The 17,125-nt window shown below is 36.5% G+C and overlaps 1 protein-coding gene across 1 annotated transcript; it reads right to left on the reverse strand.

Moving 5' to 3' along the window:
* Positions 1-1,417: 1,417 nt before the first annotated feature.
* On the reverse strand, positions 1,418-15,468 carry LOC18430011 (isopentenyl-diphosphate Delta-isomerase I). Its single transcript, XM_006840175.4, has 6 exons — positions 14,950-15,468; positions 12,175-12,230; positions 3,337-3,428; positions 2,811-2,913; positions 2,551-2,688; positions 1,418-2,058 (listed from the first exon to the last, which is right to left on the reverse strand). The coding sequence occupies exons 1-6, from the start codon at positions 15,183-15,185 to the stop codon at positions 1,805-1,807; spliced, it is 879 nt and encodes a 292-aa protein (XP_006840238.1). The 5' UTR covers positions 15,186-15,468; the 3' UTR covers positions 1,418-1,804.
* Positions 15,469-17,125: the final 1,657 nt, after the last annotated feature.

Below are 17,125 nucleotides of genomic sequence, written 5' to 3' on the forward strand. Positions count from 1 at the left end.
TTTCCGATTTTTTGGGCCATCCGATCCCTTTTCACGATTTCCGAGTTGAACCGGGCGAGTCCGGTTTGACTCGGCGTTTTTTTAAACGCTGATGACAAGTGTCTAACGAGGCTGTCAAATTTATGGTGGTGATGGGTAAGTGTGTTGAATATAATGGTCAACTTTAAATGTGCCACTACCATTGGCATGGTCTTGTGCAAGCCATAAGCCATGTGAGAATGGGCGAATGTACGTGTAGTGGGATGCATTGTTATTAAAACGTTATATGATAACTATGCATACATAAATTAACACACAGGTAGTATTTAGCAATGAAAAAGTTCATATAAGGGTAAGGTGCGTCTCAAAAATTCAGTAGAAGAGGTTGTTTTGATGCTCAAAATGATGATCTCGACCTCAAGATGAATGAATATGAGAAAAATTGGATATCAAGTCTTGAAAATAGTGCATTTCGTAATGCATTTTTTGGACCGTCAATTTTCAAGATTATCAAGTATTCATAGATCTACTCAATATACACTATTTTTGAAGCTTTAAATTTTATAATTAGATAAATAAATAAATTTTTAAGCCACCACAAAATTTCAAACTGAAATAACGTCTTTCACAGTATTTCTAGGTGTTTCTTACTTTGATTATTTAGGACCTCAACTTTATACAAACCACTCTTTTTACCAATAGAAGGGGTTTACCATACCATTAATCCCACCCTTTACCAATAGAGCGGTATTACCATACCTTTAATCCCTCTTAATAGATATGCTAGAGCGCAAGATCATGCAACTACGACACCAGGTGATACGCAAGTGCCAAGCCCCTTAATGGGCAATATAGTAATGAGGGTGTATGTGAGTGCATACTACAGGTCCACAGAAACCTTTTACCTGGACTCTTGAGGAGCATTTATGGTATTTATAGCTGGGCAATAAGTCCTTGCGTATAACTTGTGCATTACATTGTTTGCTCCAATCCTCTTGTTTATATTTGTCTTCCATTTTTTTGTGTTTGTGAAATACTTGCCTTGCGTTATTGACTTAGGCTTGAGATTGCTGGCTAAGGGGAAGCATCGCCCCAATGGCAATATATTTACCCCTTGCAAATTCCATCGAAATGCTCTTTTAAATATCCTTTTAAATATGGAAAATAATATTGTTGAGAAGGATTGTGTTTGAAAATGTTGAGTAATTCATTGATCGATGGTGATCATTGCATTGAATAGGAACAACATTTCTTGCTGCAATGCTCACACACACATTCACTGCCTCAGAGAGAGAGAGAGAGAAAGAGAAAGAGAGAGAATTTAGGCCCTATGATCGTACGATCAACTACCTATGAATAATGAGAAATCAATCACTTCAGAGGAAACTCAAAACCTAAAACTGGCTAGGTGATCGGTCCCTAACTGGTCAATTACAAAGGCCAGTAACCATGTGGACATCAGCATTACATTTTCAGTTATATTTCAAGAGCCATAGAACATCACAATGCCACAGCAGACCAATTAGTTAAACAATCACCACCACAAAAGAAAGATAACAATCCCCAGAAACAAGCCCCTGAATCTCTTACAAATGCAAACATGAGAACTAAGCAAACTTCAACTACCATTCCAGTGTCAGACACAAAACCACGGACAAAAAATAGCACAACAAGAGAAGCATGATCCAAAACATGCATCCATCTCTCCCTCTTGCCAAAAAAATGCTTGATTATTCTATTTGTCTTTGATGATTTCCTTGATTACTCCAATTTCAAACCAGCCCAAAAACATGTTAAAAGCTAACAAGCTTTGTTACTCCCTTCCTCAAGTCAATTTGTGGATTGCTTTCATGTCGACGGCTTCTAAGAGAGTGCTATTCTCCACATGTTTCCACCACTTAAGTAGGAAATTATCCACAACCAATCGAAACCAGGGAGAAAGCTTGATACCTTCTTCACCAGCATCAGCTTTCCTCAGAAGCTCTTGCAGCTCCTCTCGATTCATATACTTGACATTGGCCACTTCATCAGGGTTTGGTTGTACAGTAACATCCCGGACTATGAAGAGAAGATAATCCACTGGAACCGAGAAATAAACCAAATAAAAAGTTGCTCTTAACAAATAAGGAGTTGGTATAGAATTTGAAGTCACCAGCAAAGAGAAACCAAGGATCTCACTACTGTATTAAAAAGGATAATTGATTAATTAAAAATAATGGACAAGATTCAGAACATTGGCCAAATTATGGTAAGATGTAGTGAATATTTTTCTGCTTCAAAATAAGGTTATGTGCACTGATAAAAAATTTCTATGTGCAAATATGTCTCATATAGCCATCCAAAACATGGCTGGGAACAAGGAATTACGAGGTTTGGCCAAATTTTCACAAAGGTGTTAGGGTCAAATAGCAATCCCCTTTAATATGTGCACTTACTATTTCCAACATTCCATGAATTTTGGCCAAAAACAGTCCTGATTCCCTTGATTTTGACCAGAATTGGGGGTTTCCATGAAAAACTCACAAAATGCTTCACTTGGATAAACAAGGGTTCATGTAGATAGTTACTTACATTCATGCTCGCCCCACTTTCCATCGGATGGAGCCTTGTAGAGCATACGACCAAGAGGGACGAACTGGTCAACAGGTAAGTCTTCTGGCGGGATACCAAGTTCATCAAAGAGCTTCCTTTGTGCTGCATTCCTCACACCTGAGAGAGAGAGAGAGAGAGAGAGAGAGAGAGAGGGAGAGATTCTAGTTAGCAACGACATCTCCTCTACTAATTTGTAAATTTGACACAAGTCCAGAAGCTGAAAGTAGTATGCAAAATACCAAGGGAATTCTCCTCAATAAGCTCAGCCTGGCGATATAGAGGGTGACTACAGCAAGTATTTGTCCACACTAAGGGGAACGTAACCTTTGTTGCAGAGCGTTGCTGCAACACATATCAAAGATAGCAATTACTTAGTGCCATATATTCCTGCATCAGTATGTCTAATCTAGAGGACTAAGACCTAGCAATGTAATCAGCTGTGCTTTCCTAGAAACAAACTGCATTGTCACATGTATAATATTTGATTCCCGAAATACTCAGATTTTAGTGTGATCCCTATGGAAAACGTTATCAGCAGGTAAATAATGCCAACTATGGTTCTGATGTCGATTGTCATGAATTTATAGTCCAATATAATGAGGGACCATTATGTATGAGTTATACTATGTTGGAATATATTAGATATATTCAGTGAAATACTCTAGTAACTCAAAGAGCCCAAGATGCTTGCTCATCCTTGTTGAAGCCAATCACAGATATGGAATGCACATTCCAATGTTCTCACAATAAATTATGTTAGCATACCTGAAGAAGCAATTCATATTTCGAGTTAAACAAGAACACACTAAAGGCTCTGTGTAGGAGATTTTCAGCTTCTATCTTTTCCATCAAATGACCTGGAATAGTAAGATTCAATAAACATTTGTTACGTATAACAGACAAAGAAAATCCTGAAGAAATATGAATAGACAACAATCGTTGCATCTACCCAAATGTGCTTGTAGATAGTGAAGAAATATAGTAATCAGTAATGCTATATTCAACATAAATCCAATCCCATGAACATTAGATATCAATCTTTTGGTGGACCACACCCATAGTTTGGAAAAGCACCTTAAGACCAAAAGTGTATTGGGTTAAGGAGTAAGGCACAAAGTATTTTCCTGGGCCTAAATCATAGTTTGAGAAACCATTTCTTTTCATGGTTATATACCATTTACTTGAGGCAGTAACTAGTGCCGTTTATTCATCAACACAATTCCATCTTTTGTTCCTTGAGGAATCTTGATCATAGAACATCTACCAGGAAAAAAAGGACTTATAATATATCCGTGCTTTTAATTATGTGTTATTTGTTCTTCTAGTGCAGCATAGACATTCCAAGATTTATCTATATAGTTTGACGGTATATTTCTTGGATATATAGATAATCAAAAGGGATATCATTGTTATAATCCTCAGAACAAAGACTAACAGCACCTCATAATGTAAGTTTTCCGGAAGGCATCCCTAACTTTCCAACAACCCTCTAAATCAAAGAAAATTTAGTTCGTCCTCATCCTTTTCCAGGTACTTTTGGTGATCATCGAGTCTTTAATGATTCAATATTTCAATTAGATAATAATAAATTTCTAACTCAATTTGGATAATTAGAAAGGATCCAAATGCAAGAAGCAAACACTAAGGGACTTAAATGCTTAGCTTAGATACCTCTTCACCATCAGCTTCATCAATTGGATGTCCAGAACATTAGAACCAGATATTTATTCCATTGCCATGATCTGCATCCTCATTCTTCTGGTGTTTCCATACCTCAAGTTCAATTTGGATTGATATCAACCATTTGGATTGATTACAACCATTGGCTCAGGCATGTTTGGGGCTCTCCATATACAATGAAACTACTAGAGATGCTCATTAGGCAAGACGCAATGGACGAATTGCTGCATGCCATTGAACTAACTTGTGTGCGATATTGTTTCCCTACTATAAATGGACTAATAAAGTTAGACTAAACCTTACTAAGTTATGTTAAAACCATCATAAGATCAGCTTCATAAAACCTATTAAGCAGAGTTTCCCTGACATTCCCTCTTTCATTTGGTGATGCGTGCCAACTAGTGCTGGTGTGGTGCCATGCATTAATACTTTCTGAGACAACACTTTCATATTTATAAGTGTCAAACACTGATGAGAGTGCAGATGATGTCACTAGCACTTCGTCCTAAGTGCTGAACCCTTCTGATGAACTGCCAAAAAAACATTCTCGAGACACTCCCAAAATTTTCAAATGCATCATCAGAAGTCTAAAACATGCATTCATGGACAACTAGCATTTCCTAGAACAATAAGGCACTCTAAGGGATGTGTCAAAATAAAGCATTCAAGATTTTTTAAGACTTTGATTTTTTTTTTCTTTAGATTTTCTTTTACACTTATATATTTTTATCTTGCCTGTCTTTTATCTTTTTTTATATTCTTTTAATTTTCTATAGACTTCTCACTAATTCAAGGCTTTTGGGTCTCCATGTCAGACACCTGCAGCATGAGTCCAACACCAACCCAAAGTTGATGTCCATGTAACAAATATATAGCAAGATTAGTACATAATGGGGTAAAGGAATGCAGTCAGAAACATGGAACTGAATATGAGAATGTTTTGTCTGATTGCCAAACTTACTACAGTTTGATATCATCATCAGTAGTTGTAGTTAGTGGATGAGACATGTAAAAGATGGATGCTAATAATGCTTTTTCTTAAGGATGATTTACAAGAGAAGATCCCTATGCCTCACCTACTAGCTATTTATCAGATTGCTCTTTAATCAATCAGTTAAATAGGCTAAATATGTGACCTTAGGGTGTGTTTGGGTGGGGCTCACTCTTTGGCTTATCAAACCACCTTAATCAGGACAAGGGCAAAACAGCTCTTTTGTACGTGTTGCCCTTATCCCTAGACACTATGCTTACCATATAAATGGGGCCAATATGCTGCAGGTCATTGCCCCACACCCAACACCAAAACATCTGGCCCCACGTATAAACTAGCGGTATCAACAACTTATACGCCATTCGAACACACCCTTAAACAAGAGCACACAGCCTGGTTTGAGAATTCCTGATCATTTATATTGAAGGTGTAACTTGTAAGGTAATATGTGGATGACCCTTGTCAGTTATAGACTCAAGTCATCGTTCTTCTGGTCATGTAAAAAACAGAATGATCACCAAAAATGATGTCACCACCATACCTCATGTGAATTATTTTGAGATACATTTTTTAAATAAAATTTGTTTTCATACTTACTTATTTTCTAGATCCTCTAATTTCTAAGTCATCTAGTTTATATTAACTTCTTAGCAAAAGTGAATCACGAACACTATTTCTCAGCCTCATGTTTAGATTCTAAAAACTCTCTCCACTCTAAGCAAGCGTGAAGTATGGAAAGAATTGGAAATATATTTTTAGACCTCGCACAAGAGAGATGTTTAGCGGGAGGTGTTTCGAATATTATTTTTATGAGACATAGTTGTTGGAGCTAGGAGCTGGTTCGTGAGTTGGATCGGTTCAGGTAATGCCAAACCGCCATATGGTGGAAGTTCCCTGGGTTTAGGATCGGCATCCATACCAGTGTTCCAAAACCACCAGGCGGTAGGAGGTTCTAGGCCACCCAGTGCCTAGGAGGGCACCCCTACAAAGGAGGGCAAGGGGTGTCCATTAATCCAGTTTTAGGTCTAGATTTTGTATAACAAATGTGTATTCATGCATTTGTCTATAATCCAAACTGAAAAACACCAAGAATACCCCATATGATGGGTATTTTTACACCTAGGCGTAAGCGCAGCCCCTTGGAGGCCCGCCCAAGGTACCGCCAATTTTATAATCCAAACAAAAGAACACCAAAATATCCCACCCGATGGGTATTTTCACACCAAGGCAAGGGCGCCGTCTCTTGTGAGCCCGCCCACTTGGGCGCTCGTCTAAGTGAATGCCTAGGGTCCCTAGGCGGTCACCCATTGATAGCCCGCCTAGTTGGTCCACCCATGCCTGGGCGATGCGCTCAAGCCCGTCTAGGCGGGCACTGGATGGACCGCTTTTTTAATCAATGATCTATACATTCAACAAGCCTAGCTATAAGATACCTAGGTGAGCAACCCCATGCCACTAGGATCGAGGTCTTGAATTGAAGGGATCTAAGCTCCACTATATATCAAGCGAGATCAATTAATAGTATATTAGGATCAAGCCAATTCCGCTCGATCCATTATCAAATACCTTAGCTTATTACCTATGTCATAGTTATAGTACTCCAATTTACTACAATAATATAATTTAATAATATCACAAATTGGCTTACTATGATATTAAACTGCCGTTTTTTTTAATACCATAATTCTAGTACACCATGATGTGATATGCACTAGAGTTTAACATATTCTAAATAACTAAACCTATAATACCAAGGAGAGGATACGTAGTTCAATTAATAGTATAGCTCCTCTTCTTGGAGGGATCCTACAAAGAGATCCCATTTTATTAGGAGCAAGATCCAGTGTTTCATGGGCACCTCAGTGTTTTCCTATGTCGCGCGTCCACATATATCAACATAGAGACACGTGTCAACACGGGCAGATACGCTATCGATACTTTATTTACACATGTCGTGACCTTTGTTGCAACAACACTCTGCGTCGACACGTATAACCAATGGGACTGATATCTGGACAAACCTTATCCTCCTTTTATTTTTCTTTTCGAAGAAGGCTCACCTTGAACCCATAACTTGTGATAGGAATGTCAAAAGTATGAACCACCATCTCACCAACTACAAGTGCTAATATATGGAGATATATAATACTTGCTGGTTAAAAGTGCAAAACAATGCATTTATTAGAAATGGCAATGCATTTATTAGTCATGGCAGTGCATTTATTACTTGAAAACCCAATTCTCCATGTGAATGAATTTAGCATGTGTACATTGGTTAATAAAACAACTCACTTCTTTTAAATACTAAAGAGACTAATAAAAAGAACTTTCTCATGCACAATATATTTATTAGAAGTGGAATCTCAAAATATTTAAATATTAATGTATGAGATTCAAAAAAGTCTCTAATAAAATATTGTATCATACATGTTTATGCATATATTTGATATATATTTATTATTATCATACTAATAGAGATTTTAATTGTGGTTCATAATTTAAATTTTAAAATTGCATTTTATTGTAAATGGATCTACCTATAAAATTGTGGAAGATGTTCAACGAAATAGTTCTTTCACATAAAATTATGGTCTATATTTTAATTTGCTTGCAAATAATAAATTTATATTTAAACTTTTATATCTTTGATTTTTTAATTTTAGACATGTCAGTGCCGTACTGGTTTTGTTTGGGCTGAGACACGCACAAGATACGACACCCATGTTGGTGTCTATGTAACACTGACGAGATCCCTATTTCTCGAAACCCAGCTCCATCTAAAATCCTGTAGAGGAACCACGGGATCGAGTTCCTAAGTTATGACTGTGGCCTTATCCCCCAAGGTTCCAGCAACTATGTTATGAGACCTGGCATTCCTCACATTAAGTAGATGTTAAAACATTTTACATTTTGTAGAGTTCTCTAAGATTTTGAGAGGAGTAACAACTCATTATAGTAGATATAATTATTGGATTTATTAGGCCTACATGTAGGAGGGGTCACTTCTGTTATCATTGTTTAATGGGCATCAGTTGCCTATGCTGAGTGCTGACAACAACAAGCAAGATACAATATCCAAATTCAGTGCTTAAGCTGATTATAGAATTATGCAATTTGCATGCAGTGAGGTAGTTTCATCTTATGGTCCATATGATTGATCTTGTTGTTGATCCTAAGAGATAGTGTCGAAGTTACATCTTCTGCATTCAATCATGTATTCTATGATGAGACAAACACCACATGGGTTGAGGTTGACACTCGTTATTATCAGTGAAAGACTACTCTAGGAAATTTTTCAGTTGGTCAAATATTTCAACTTTTCTATAATAATTTGCCTCACCCACAACCAAAATCGCCAACATATGCAATAAATCCTTGACTAGAGACTGAAAAACACTAATGAAGTTACTCTAATTTTCACAACCCAATTTTAAACTAGGGGAAGGAGGTGCTGTTAAGAGTTAAGACATAATCTAATATTTATATGTATATCATGTCTGTACATTTTTATAACACAACATAGGGGTATTTTGGTTATTTCCTTGTAATCATTTGTATATAAGAATTTGAGGCATATGGCAGCCATTTCATGCTCATGTAAGATGCATAAGATAGCCAACCCATCATTGCTGTTGGTTGAAAGTTAATTCTCTAAATTTGCTTGATCTTGAGCCGAGAGAGTTGTTTCAATTTATTACAAACTAAAATTAATACTATTATTTTCCTCAAAAAAAATTTCACACTATTATTTAGGCTGCGTGGAACAAGAACACAGAATGTGCTGGTAGCCGTAGAGCAATGAAAAAGGTGGAAGGGATCATGGTGGAGGCTTTAATTCAAGTTATCTTAGGATTCAATGATGAATCAATACCCTAACTCCAAAGATGTGGAACCTTCACAATAAGAATTTTGATGAAAGCCATCTGAAATTCCAAGAACCAGCTGCTCTCAAGGTGAACTTTGCAAGAAGAAATGTGGGTTATTACATGTTGGTATGCCACTACGCTGGGGGTTGTGAATACAGCTCCAATAAAAAGAGCGTAGGCAACCACAGCCTCACAAAACCCCACCCATGAAGTATAGGACTATAAGTTATTAGAGAACTGACAATAGATAATTTATATTCTCTTATTTCTAGTAATTCAGAAACAATAAGATTATAACAATTAACTAATTATAAAAATATTCGATGATATAAAACGTTCCATGGGCCACCCTTTCTTCAAAATATAAGGGTAGGGCTAGCAATGGGCCCAGTTAGCCCAGCCCTGAAAAAGTAGGGCCTAAGCCACAAAATGTGGCATGTGGGCCATGCCAGCCCCTAGCCACCATAGCCTGAGGGTCGAGTCAAGCAAGGCCTGGGCCAAAGCCATGGCCAGGCTGGCCCTTCCCTGTATTTTTCTTTATTTTTTCAATCTTATTAGGCCCAGCCTGGACCTAGCCAGTGCCGATCCAATACGGAGAGCATTTTTCCTACATAAAAAGGAAACCTAAGAAGACTATTTAAAGAATAATCATAATTGCTGCTTACACTCACAATCCACGACCCATATAAACCCCATTTTCCAATTATCTAAAGCAATGGTTTAAAAAACGGATCGGCGACCCGGATTGGACATCCCAAAAACCGATCCAGATCGGTGAATCGACGATCCAGATCAGGAATCAGGCCGAATCGCTAGGATTAAGCCTTAAAAAAATTCAAAAAAATTATTAAAATTCATTATAAATGTTGTTTTTTAGGAATCCAATAAGAAATGGGGGTACTACATTATTAACTTTCATTGTTTTCATCAATTTATGAATATTGAGATGTTCTTTCCCTGTATGAACTTGTGTTGACCATTAAATTTACATCACACAAAAGAAATCATAGAATTATTATGGATTAAGTATATAATTATATATGGACTGCAATAAAGAGTTGACTAAATCGATGAAAAATTGGTCACTAAAATCTCGAATTGGCGGAAAACCCTAATTCGTTAAAAAAACCCAAATTATTACGACCTAACTATAATATTATATACCAACAATATTTTTAAATTATTTTATTATATAAATAATAAAAAATCCAAAATATTTTATAATATCATCTAATTTAAAATGTATTATTGACAACTGTAATAAAAATAGTACACTACATGATTTATAATACAAAAATTAATAAATAAAATAAAAGATTTGGTTATCAATGTAGAAATTATTAGAATGCGTACCAATTTTCTTTAATTTTTCAGGTTTCTAGAATAAATTAGTGGAAGAGATTGTTAGTAGAAAGAGAGAGATTTCCAATGGCCTCATTGTATGAATCCTATCTTTAAATTAATATTACTAAATTTATGTTAAAGACCATCATGTTATAAAAATAAAAAATATAATTAGCCCATTTATTCCTAGGTTGTATTAAGAAATACCTTTTATTTTTTTGATAAGAAATACTTATTGTGTTATCTTTTATTTTTTTTTACAAGAAAAATATGATACTTGTTGATTATCTTTTTTTTTTTTTGGACAAAAGAAGAAGATGTTGTACTACACTTTTTTTTGCTTGTTGTATTACTTTTTATTTTTTTTTACAAGAAAAATAAGAAAATGATGCTGCCAAAGTACATTTTATTTTTTTATGCCTTTTGTTTTATTTTTTTGCAAGAAATACTTGTTATATTACTTTGTATTTTTTTTACAAGAAAAATAAAAAAATGTTGTATTATCTTTTTTATCTTTATCTTGAAAAGCTTTTTATTTTTTATATTTTTTTACAACAGTATTTTCTGCCTTTGTTTATTTTTTTTACAACAAAAATATAAACGAGGACGCTCGCTAAGGGGTTCGAACTCTAAACGTCCACCAAAAAATCGGAGATGTCAACCAATACCGCCACGTCGCCTAATGTGATTTTATTAGCTTCTATAATAATATATATTCAATCGTCTTGCTTTAATGATTTTTTGTGGGAATTATCCCACATTGAAGGATGAGTGTTGCTTTGTTCTCTATAATTCTTGTGTAATAGATGTTGCATTGCGCGTGTAGAAAAGTGATGGGGCCGACACGTGAGGTGAGTTACCACGTGTGGAGGTTTTTTAGGTGCCACATGTTGCTCCGGTGATGCGGCCACGTATAAGACTCGCGATTCACTATTGGGAATCGCCCAGTTCTCTATGGACATGGGCGATTCCCGGTTTTTTCATGGAACCGGCTCGGTTGCAGACTATTCCCGAGTCGAACCGGGCGAGTCCAGCTCGACTCGGCGAGTTTTCAAACCCTGATCTAAACTCGACGAGTTTTCAAACCCTAATCTAAAGACTGCCTTCCTTGTTCATAGCCTATGCATTACGTCGTCCAAAGGACACATTAGAACAAATTTCTTAAAATTTACATTAGTTAGACAATATACCCATGCATAAAATGTGGCAATTTAAGTATCCTTGGTTATATGGTTTATCTAGGAAAGGAAGAAATTAATTCTTAAATGACATCTCCAATGCATGAGAATTAGAAAAGCTTTTTTTTTTGTTATTAGCACAATAATATAAGTGACAATGAAAAACACTTTATGTTTCACGCTCACAAAATTACTAAACAACTAATTAAAGAGATTACGGAATTTTATATTCTTTATAATTAATACAAACATGTCCAATGTAATATTAATTGTTGAGCACCAACTCTAGTTTACACTGAACATATCATATGAACATGGAAAGAAAAGAGTATGTCAAGTGTCAACATGGAAAGACTAAAGTTAAAAAGATCATGTCAAGTATCAACATGAAAAGACTAAAGTCGAAGTATCACAGTTGAGAAAATGCTTGTACAATGTACAGAAAAACATGAATGGCTGAAGTAATTTACAGTTTTACCATGTCAAAAGCCATCTCACAATTATTTAAACAATCAAAAAGAAAACATAGAAGACCCCCACTTACAGTTGTATTTAGAGTCATGACCAATTACATGGTCCTGCTCATCCACTAGAATACACCTGCAAAATAACATATCACAAATCACAAAATGTGTAAAGCAAGCAAAAACCAAACATATACTTGAAAAGGAGGCACTTCGATAAAGCAATCACATGGCAAACATTTTTCATCTCATTTCACTAAGCAAAGTGCCTACCCAGTAAAATCAACCATCATTTCGTGTGGCTCTAAAAATTATGAACATCACCTCTCCACTTACACGTACCCAAATTGAAACAGTGTGATAAAATAACCAAAACTCAATCAACTACCATCCACAAGGTTGCTCTAAATGTTTTACTAAGAGAATAAAAGCATGTTTTCATCCTCTCTAAACCAACAACATTTTAAGAGGTAAAATGATAAATTTCAATGCCTGAAACAGAGTATTCAACAAAACAAGACCTAAAATGTTCAATCATGTATCAATATATACTACAAACAAGTAGACCACCTCATTGTCATTTCATATAACAAAAATGACCACATATCTGGACATCTTTCCTTGCCACATAGTTTCGCGCAGCTCCAGTCGAGCAGTATCCAAGCTTCATGAATGGCCAGCAAGCATGACGTCTAGTACTGCTACTCTAGATTGTGGTGATTGAGGTCTCAGTTGGTTCAATTTTCATTTTAGTTGTTATCTTTTCTAAGCCATTTCTAGACCTTAAATCATGGTGGAGGAATCTGGATTCTGAGCAAAGTACACTTGACACACGAGAATTTCCTGGATTTGGAAGCAAAGATTCCATAAAGCAAGGAAAAATTGTTGTAGGTAATGGGTCGTGAAAGATGAAATCACAGGGGAGAAGAGGCAGATTACATAAGGCGGATCTAGCTTATTAGGGAGACTGGTGAGTTTTCAAACTAGGAAAAAGGTAAAGATTGCAAGGAATTTAAAGCAGGATAGGGGAAAAGGGCATTGGGCAAACTCCTAATATATGCTTCATGTGTTGGGAAGAAGAGGATACAATGAACCTCCAACTCCGACATTGTTCCTTTCTCAAAACATTTGGGACAACTTCATAACCTGTTTGAGATGTCTACTGTCATGCCTAATTGGTGTAAGTTCAATACAGCCTGAGAGAGGACACATTCTTAGGAAGCTATTACCTCTTTTTTTCTTTTTGGAACAATCTGAAAGGGAAGGAACAACAAGGTTTTCAATGGCAAATAGGCCGTTTTCTTGAGACATATGGCAAAGTATTATTTGGTTTCAGAGTTGCAGGCATCATTCATGAGTGGAAGCCAATGTTTATAACACCATTCGTTAAGCCCTAAGTTTGAAGGGCTAAACTACCATAAGAATGCCTTAAAACTAACATCGATGATAGCCCCAAAGGGAATCAAAGTCCATCTGTGGCAATAACTACCCCAGGTACCATGCATTTATAAACACATCCCTTAATTATACTAGTGTCATTAAGAGTCCATCCTAACACATTCTAATAGATCACACAGATTGATGAGCTTCTCTTTTATCGGATAGCCTCAAATGTTCCAATGAGCCGATTTGACAAGTACCAAATTAGTTACACTGCTTACCATGCCCCTGTAATTTGATTCAATGAAGCTAATCATAGAAAACTTAATGATTTTTGCATGTTCAAAGCACCCAAACCTTGTCAGACTTGACGAGCTCATTTGTTAGCCCACATCAACAATCGCCTTGTGCATTAAATTTAGGAATCAGCGACACACACAACCATGCAAAACTACTTGATTAGACTCAGTTAATACCTAGCAAACCCTGCTTTCCCTAATGCCACATAACACCCACGAGACTACACTTCCATCTCTACCCACTCCAAGAGGAAGCTTTTAAGACAACCATTAATTAAGCCTCTGAACCCATTTCCTGTATAACCAAACGACTGCCAGTCTTCCTTTAACACGCAATAGGCCATAGAAGTAGCATGCAAAAGGCCATTTTGTGTGAAGTGTTGGACCATCTCTCAATGAACCGTAGCGTGGATCTGAACGAGCCACTATAGCCCAAGCTAACGTCAACTTCAGTACCAGAATTTCAATCCCAACTCGCTACAGTATCAAAAGGGGTATGGATTACCAATCCAACAAGCCAATTCAATGGTACCAACAAAAAGTTTCCAAATTCATAACATCCATCATTACGAGATAATACCAGAATACAGCAACACAACGTAACCGATATATAAGTGACACAGTTGTATGCCATCCCCACAATTCGACATCAACTAGAGGTCATCTCAAAATAAAAATAAAAAGATATAAAAAAAAAGACCCATCATGATAAACACCCATGAGAACTCAGTCAATGAGTTTCCAGGTACAATCGGAAATCAAGCAGGAAACGCTGCACTTCAGCCTGAATCGCAAACAAATGCAACCAACCAGATCCATAACCTCAGGGAAAAATAATTAGAAAAAGATATGACAATTGCTAAAAAGGACATGATAACATCAAACATGTAACTGGAATAATAAGTAAAAAAAAAAAAAAAGCAAAATCTCCAACAAAGTACAGAAAAAATAGACCCAAACAGTAACACAAAAAAAAGAAAAAAAACTAATCATTCAGATCACAACATACGAAATAGTAACATTTTATCAAATAAACCAGTAGGTCCAAAAGAGATCTAGCGGTAACATATTCTCAAAGAAATCAAGAGAGAGAGAGAGAGAGAGAGAGAAAGGGGATTCCAAAAAAAGGGAGCGGGGGTCAACTGAAAAGCGAAGAGAAAAGCAGCAAAAGCTCACTCGTCTTCAAACATGAGGCGGCGTTGAACAGCGTCCATGCCTGCATCTGCAGCTTGACCCATTGTCGTCGAAATGGAAGAGAATGCAGGAGAAGAGAGAGAAAGCCCACAACGCTTATGCAACGACCCAAATGAGAAAACCAGTGAATGAGATTTGTAGAGGGAGAAAATTGGCATCAGCCTTCTAAATCCGGGAAATGCCGCGTTACTAATCTGAGCGAAAGCGCCGGCGTGCATTATGCCCCTCTCTCTCTCTCTCTCTCTCTTTAAATTCCAAACTCTCTCTCTCTTTGGATTCCTTTCTTCCCCCCCCTCTCTCTCTCTGCAGGCCCGGCAACAAACAATTTGCAGTTATTATGTTACAAATAAAATCCACACCCTCCACAACAAACAATTTTCTACTTATTGTTTTACAAATAAAACCCACACCCCCTTCCCACTTTCTCTACCACCCACTGTGGGCCTTCTGGCCTCTCTTCCCCCTTTGATTTATATAACACACACACTCTCTCTCTCTACCTGATCTCTCTCTCTACCTTCTCATTTACAGTTTAAATTTCCCATGCGTGTATGACTTCTCATTTTTTTCGAAATTCTACCGCGCCCTCTCTCCGTGATGCTTTTCAAAAGGCAGACGCAGAAGAAGCATCTTTGATGGAACGGGGTTTTTGTTTGTTTCTTTAACCTTAGTTACGGAAAAAAGTTATAAAAGGATCACATTGGACACGAGAAAAAAACATAGATTTCTAAGTTTTGGAAATAGCGAATTTTGTAATCTATTCTTGGATTGGATTGTAACCTATTTTTGGACAGTTGATTTTCATGATTTTTAAGTTTTTATAAATTTATTTGATTTATCCAAACTTTAAATTTTATAATTAAAAATAAAAATATATTTTAAAGCTATCACAAAGCTTTTTAAAATTAAAATCACATTTCTCAACACAATTTGAAAGTGCATTTTACTTTGATTGTTTGGAGCCTCAGCTCTATACGAACCTTAATCATCAACATGAATAAAAAAAAAATGATCTCCTGGAAAACATGTATACACTGTATTATCCGCCGACTCGTGAACAACTTTGCCTTCTTTAATTTAGTTAGTACGTAATTGAATGGTAAGGCTCACAACGGGGTGCCGCGACCCGGTCCTAATGTTCATGGAGCTAGTCTTGGCCCTAACGGGTGGAGCCCAATAAAGTCACGTGAAAACCTAAAGGCAAAAGCTAAAACAGCCAGGCTGGCCCAGGCTAGAACCAGGCTAGCGACCTAGGGCCCACACTCGGACCACTAACGTGTTCCAACCCCAGGCATACTACACCGACCATTGCCACCCCATTGAATGGAGGAAGTGTAGAAACCTTTCCCCAACTAAAATACCTTTCAAACTTCAATGATTCACGCACGTGTTTCACGTCAGCGGGTACTAAGATGTGTATCTATCTCCTGTATCTAACTTACGACCAAGGTCGACGGACCACTTAATATGAAGGTACCAACCTCAAAGGTCTGCAAGGGGTACTATCCGGTTAGAATTACAAATAACTCCCAGCAATAGATTTTCTATACGTAATTTTGGAAAGGTTTCTATACTTTCCTCCCCTTAGTAAGCCGTCCAATTTTGATCAAGAGAGCTGCTCACTGTTTGATCTTAGATCCGACGTCTCAAAGTATTTTATTTTTTATTTTTTTATATAAATTATATGAATACGAAAATTGGTAAGTGTCATCCTCTCATTGGGGCGCATTTATTAAAAATATTAAAAATACTTTTTCGATAAAATATAATGACTAAAATACCTGTCACATCACAAGTTTTAAAATACTAGAATCCTTGAGATTTGACAGTCGATTCTTAACAAAACAAATTCTTGAACTTCACCATTTATTGTGCTAAAACAATTTTCCATTTTTACGAGTCTATAAAGTCCACTCGTAACTAATATTAACATGAAGGTTTAGATATACATCTGTTGATAGAACAAATATTTACAATTGTGAAGTTAAATAAACGTTACAAAGGAGAATTTAGTTATGACATAACTGTATCTTCTTCACAAGCTGGTCCTGATGTGCATTTAACTATGAGACTGCAATTACCCTGAAAAATATTTACCATAGTTTGGTGAGTTTGGCTACTCAGTAAGTGATCATCATGGTCCCAAAAATAATCATGG

The sequence above is a fragment of the Amborella trichopoda genome, chromosome 6 (genome assembly GCF_054954075.1).
Source record: "Amborella trichopoda isolate Santa Cruz 75 chromosome 6, AtrichopodaSantaCruz75HAP2 v2.0, whole genome shotgun sequence".
Lineage (NCBI taxonomy): Eukaryota > Viridiplantae > Streptophyta > Magnoliopsida > Amborellales > Amborellaceae > Amborella > Amborella trichopoda.

Bases quoted from the DNA above. Each gene is read 5' to 3' on its own strand.
- LOC18430011 (XM_006840175.4), bottom strand. From the start codon at position 15,185: ATGCACGCCGGCGCTTTCGCTCAGATTAGTAACGCGGCATTTCCCGGA. The intron at 3,429-12,174 runs GTAAGTGGGGGT...TTACTATTCCAG, and splicing joins TCATGACTCTAAATACAACT to GTCATTTGATGGAAAAGATA. The intron at 2,689-2,810 runs GTATTTTGCATA...TCTCTCTCTCAG, and splicing joins TATTGAGGAGAATTCCCTTG to GTGTGAGGAATGCAGCACAA.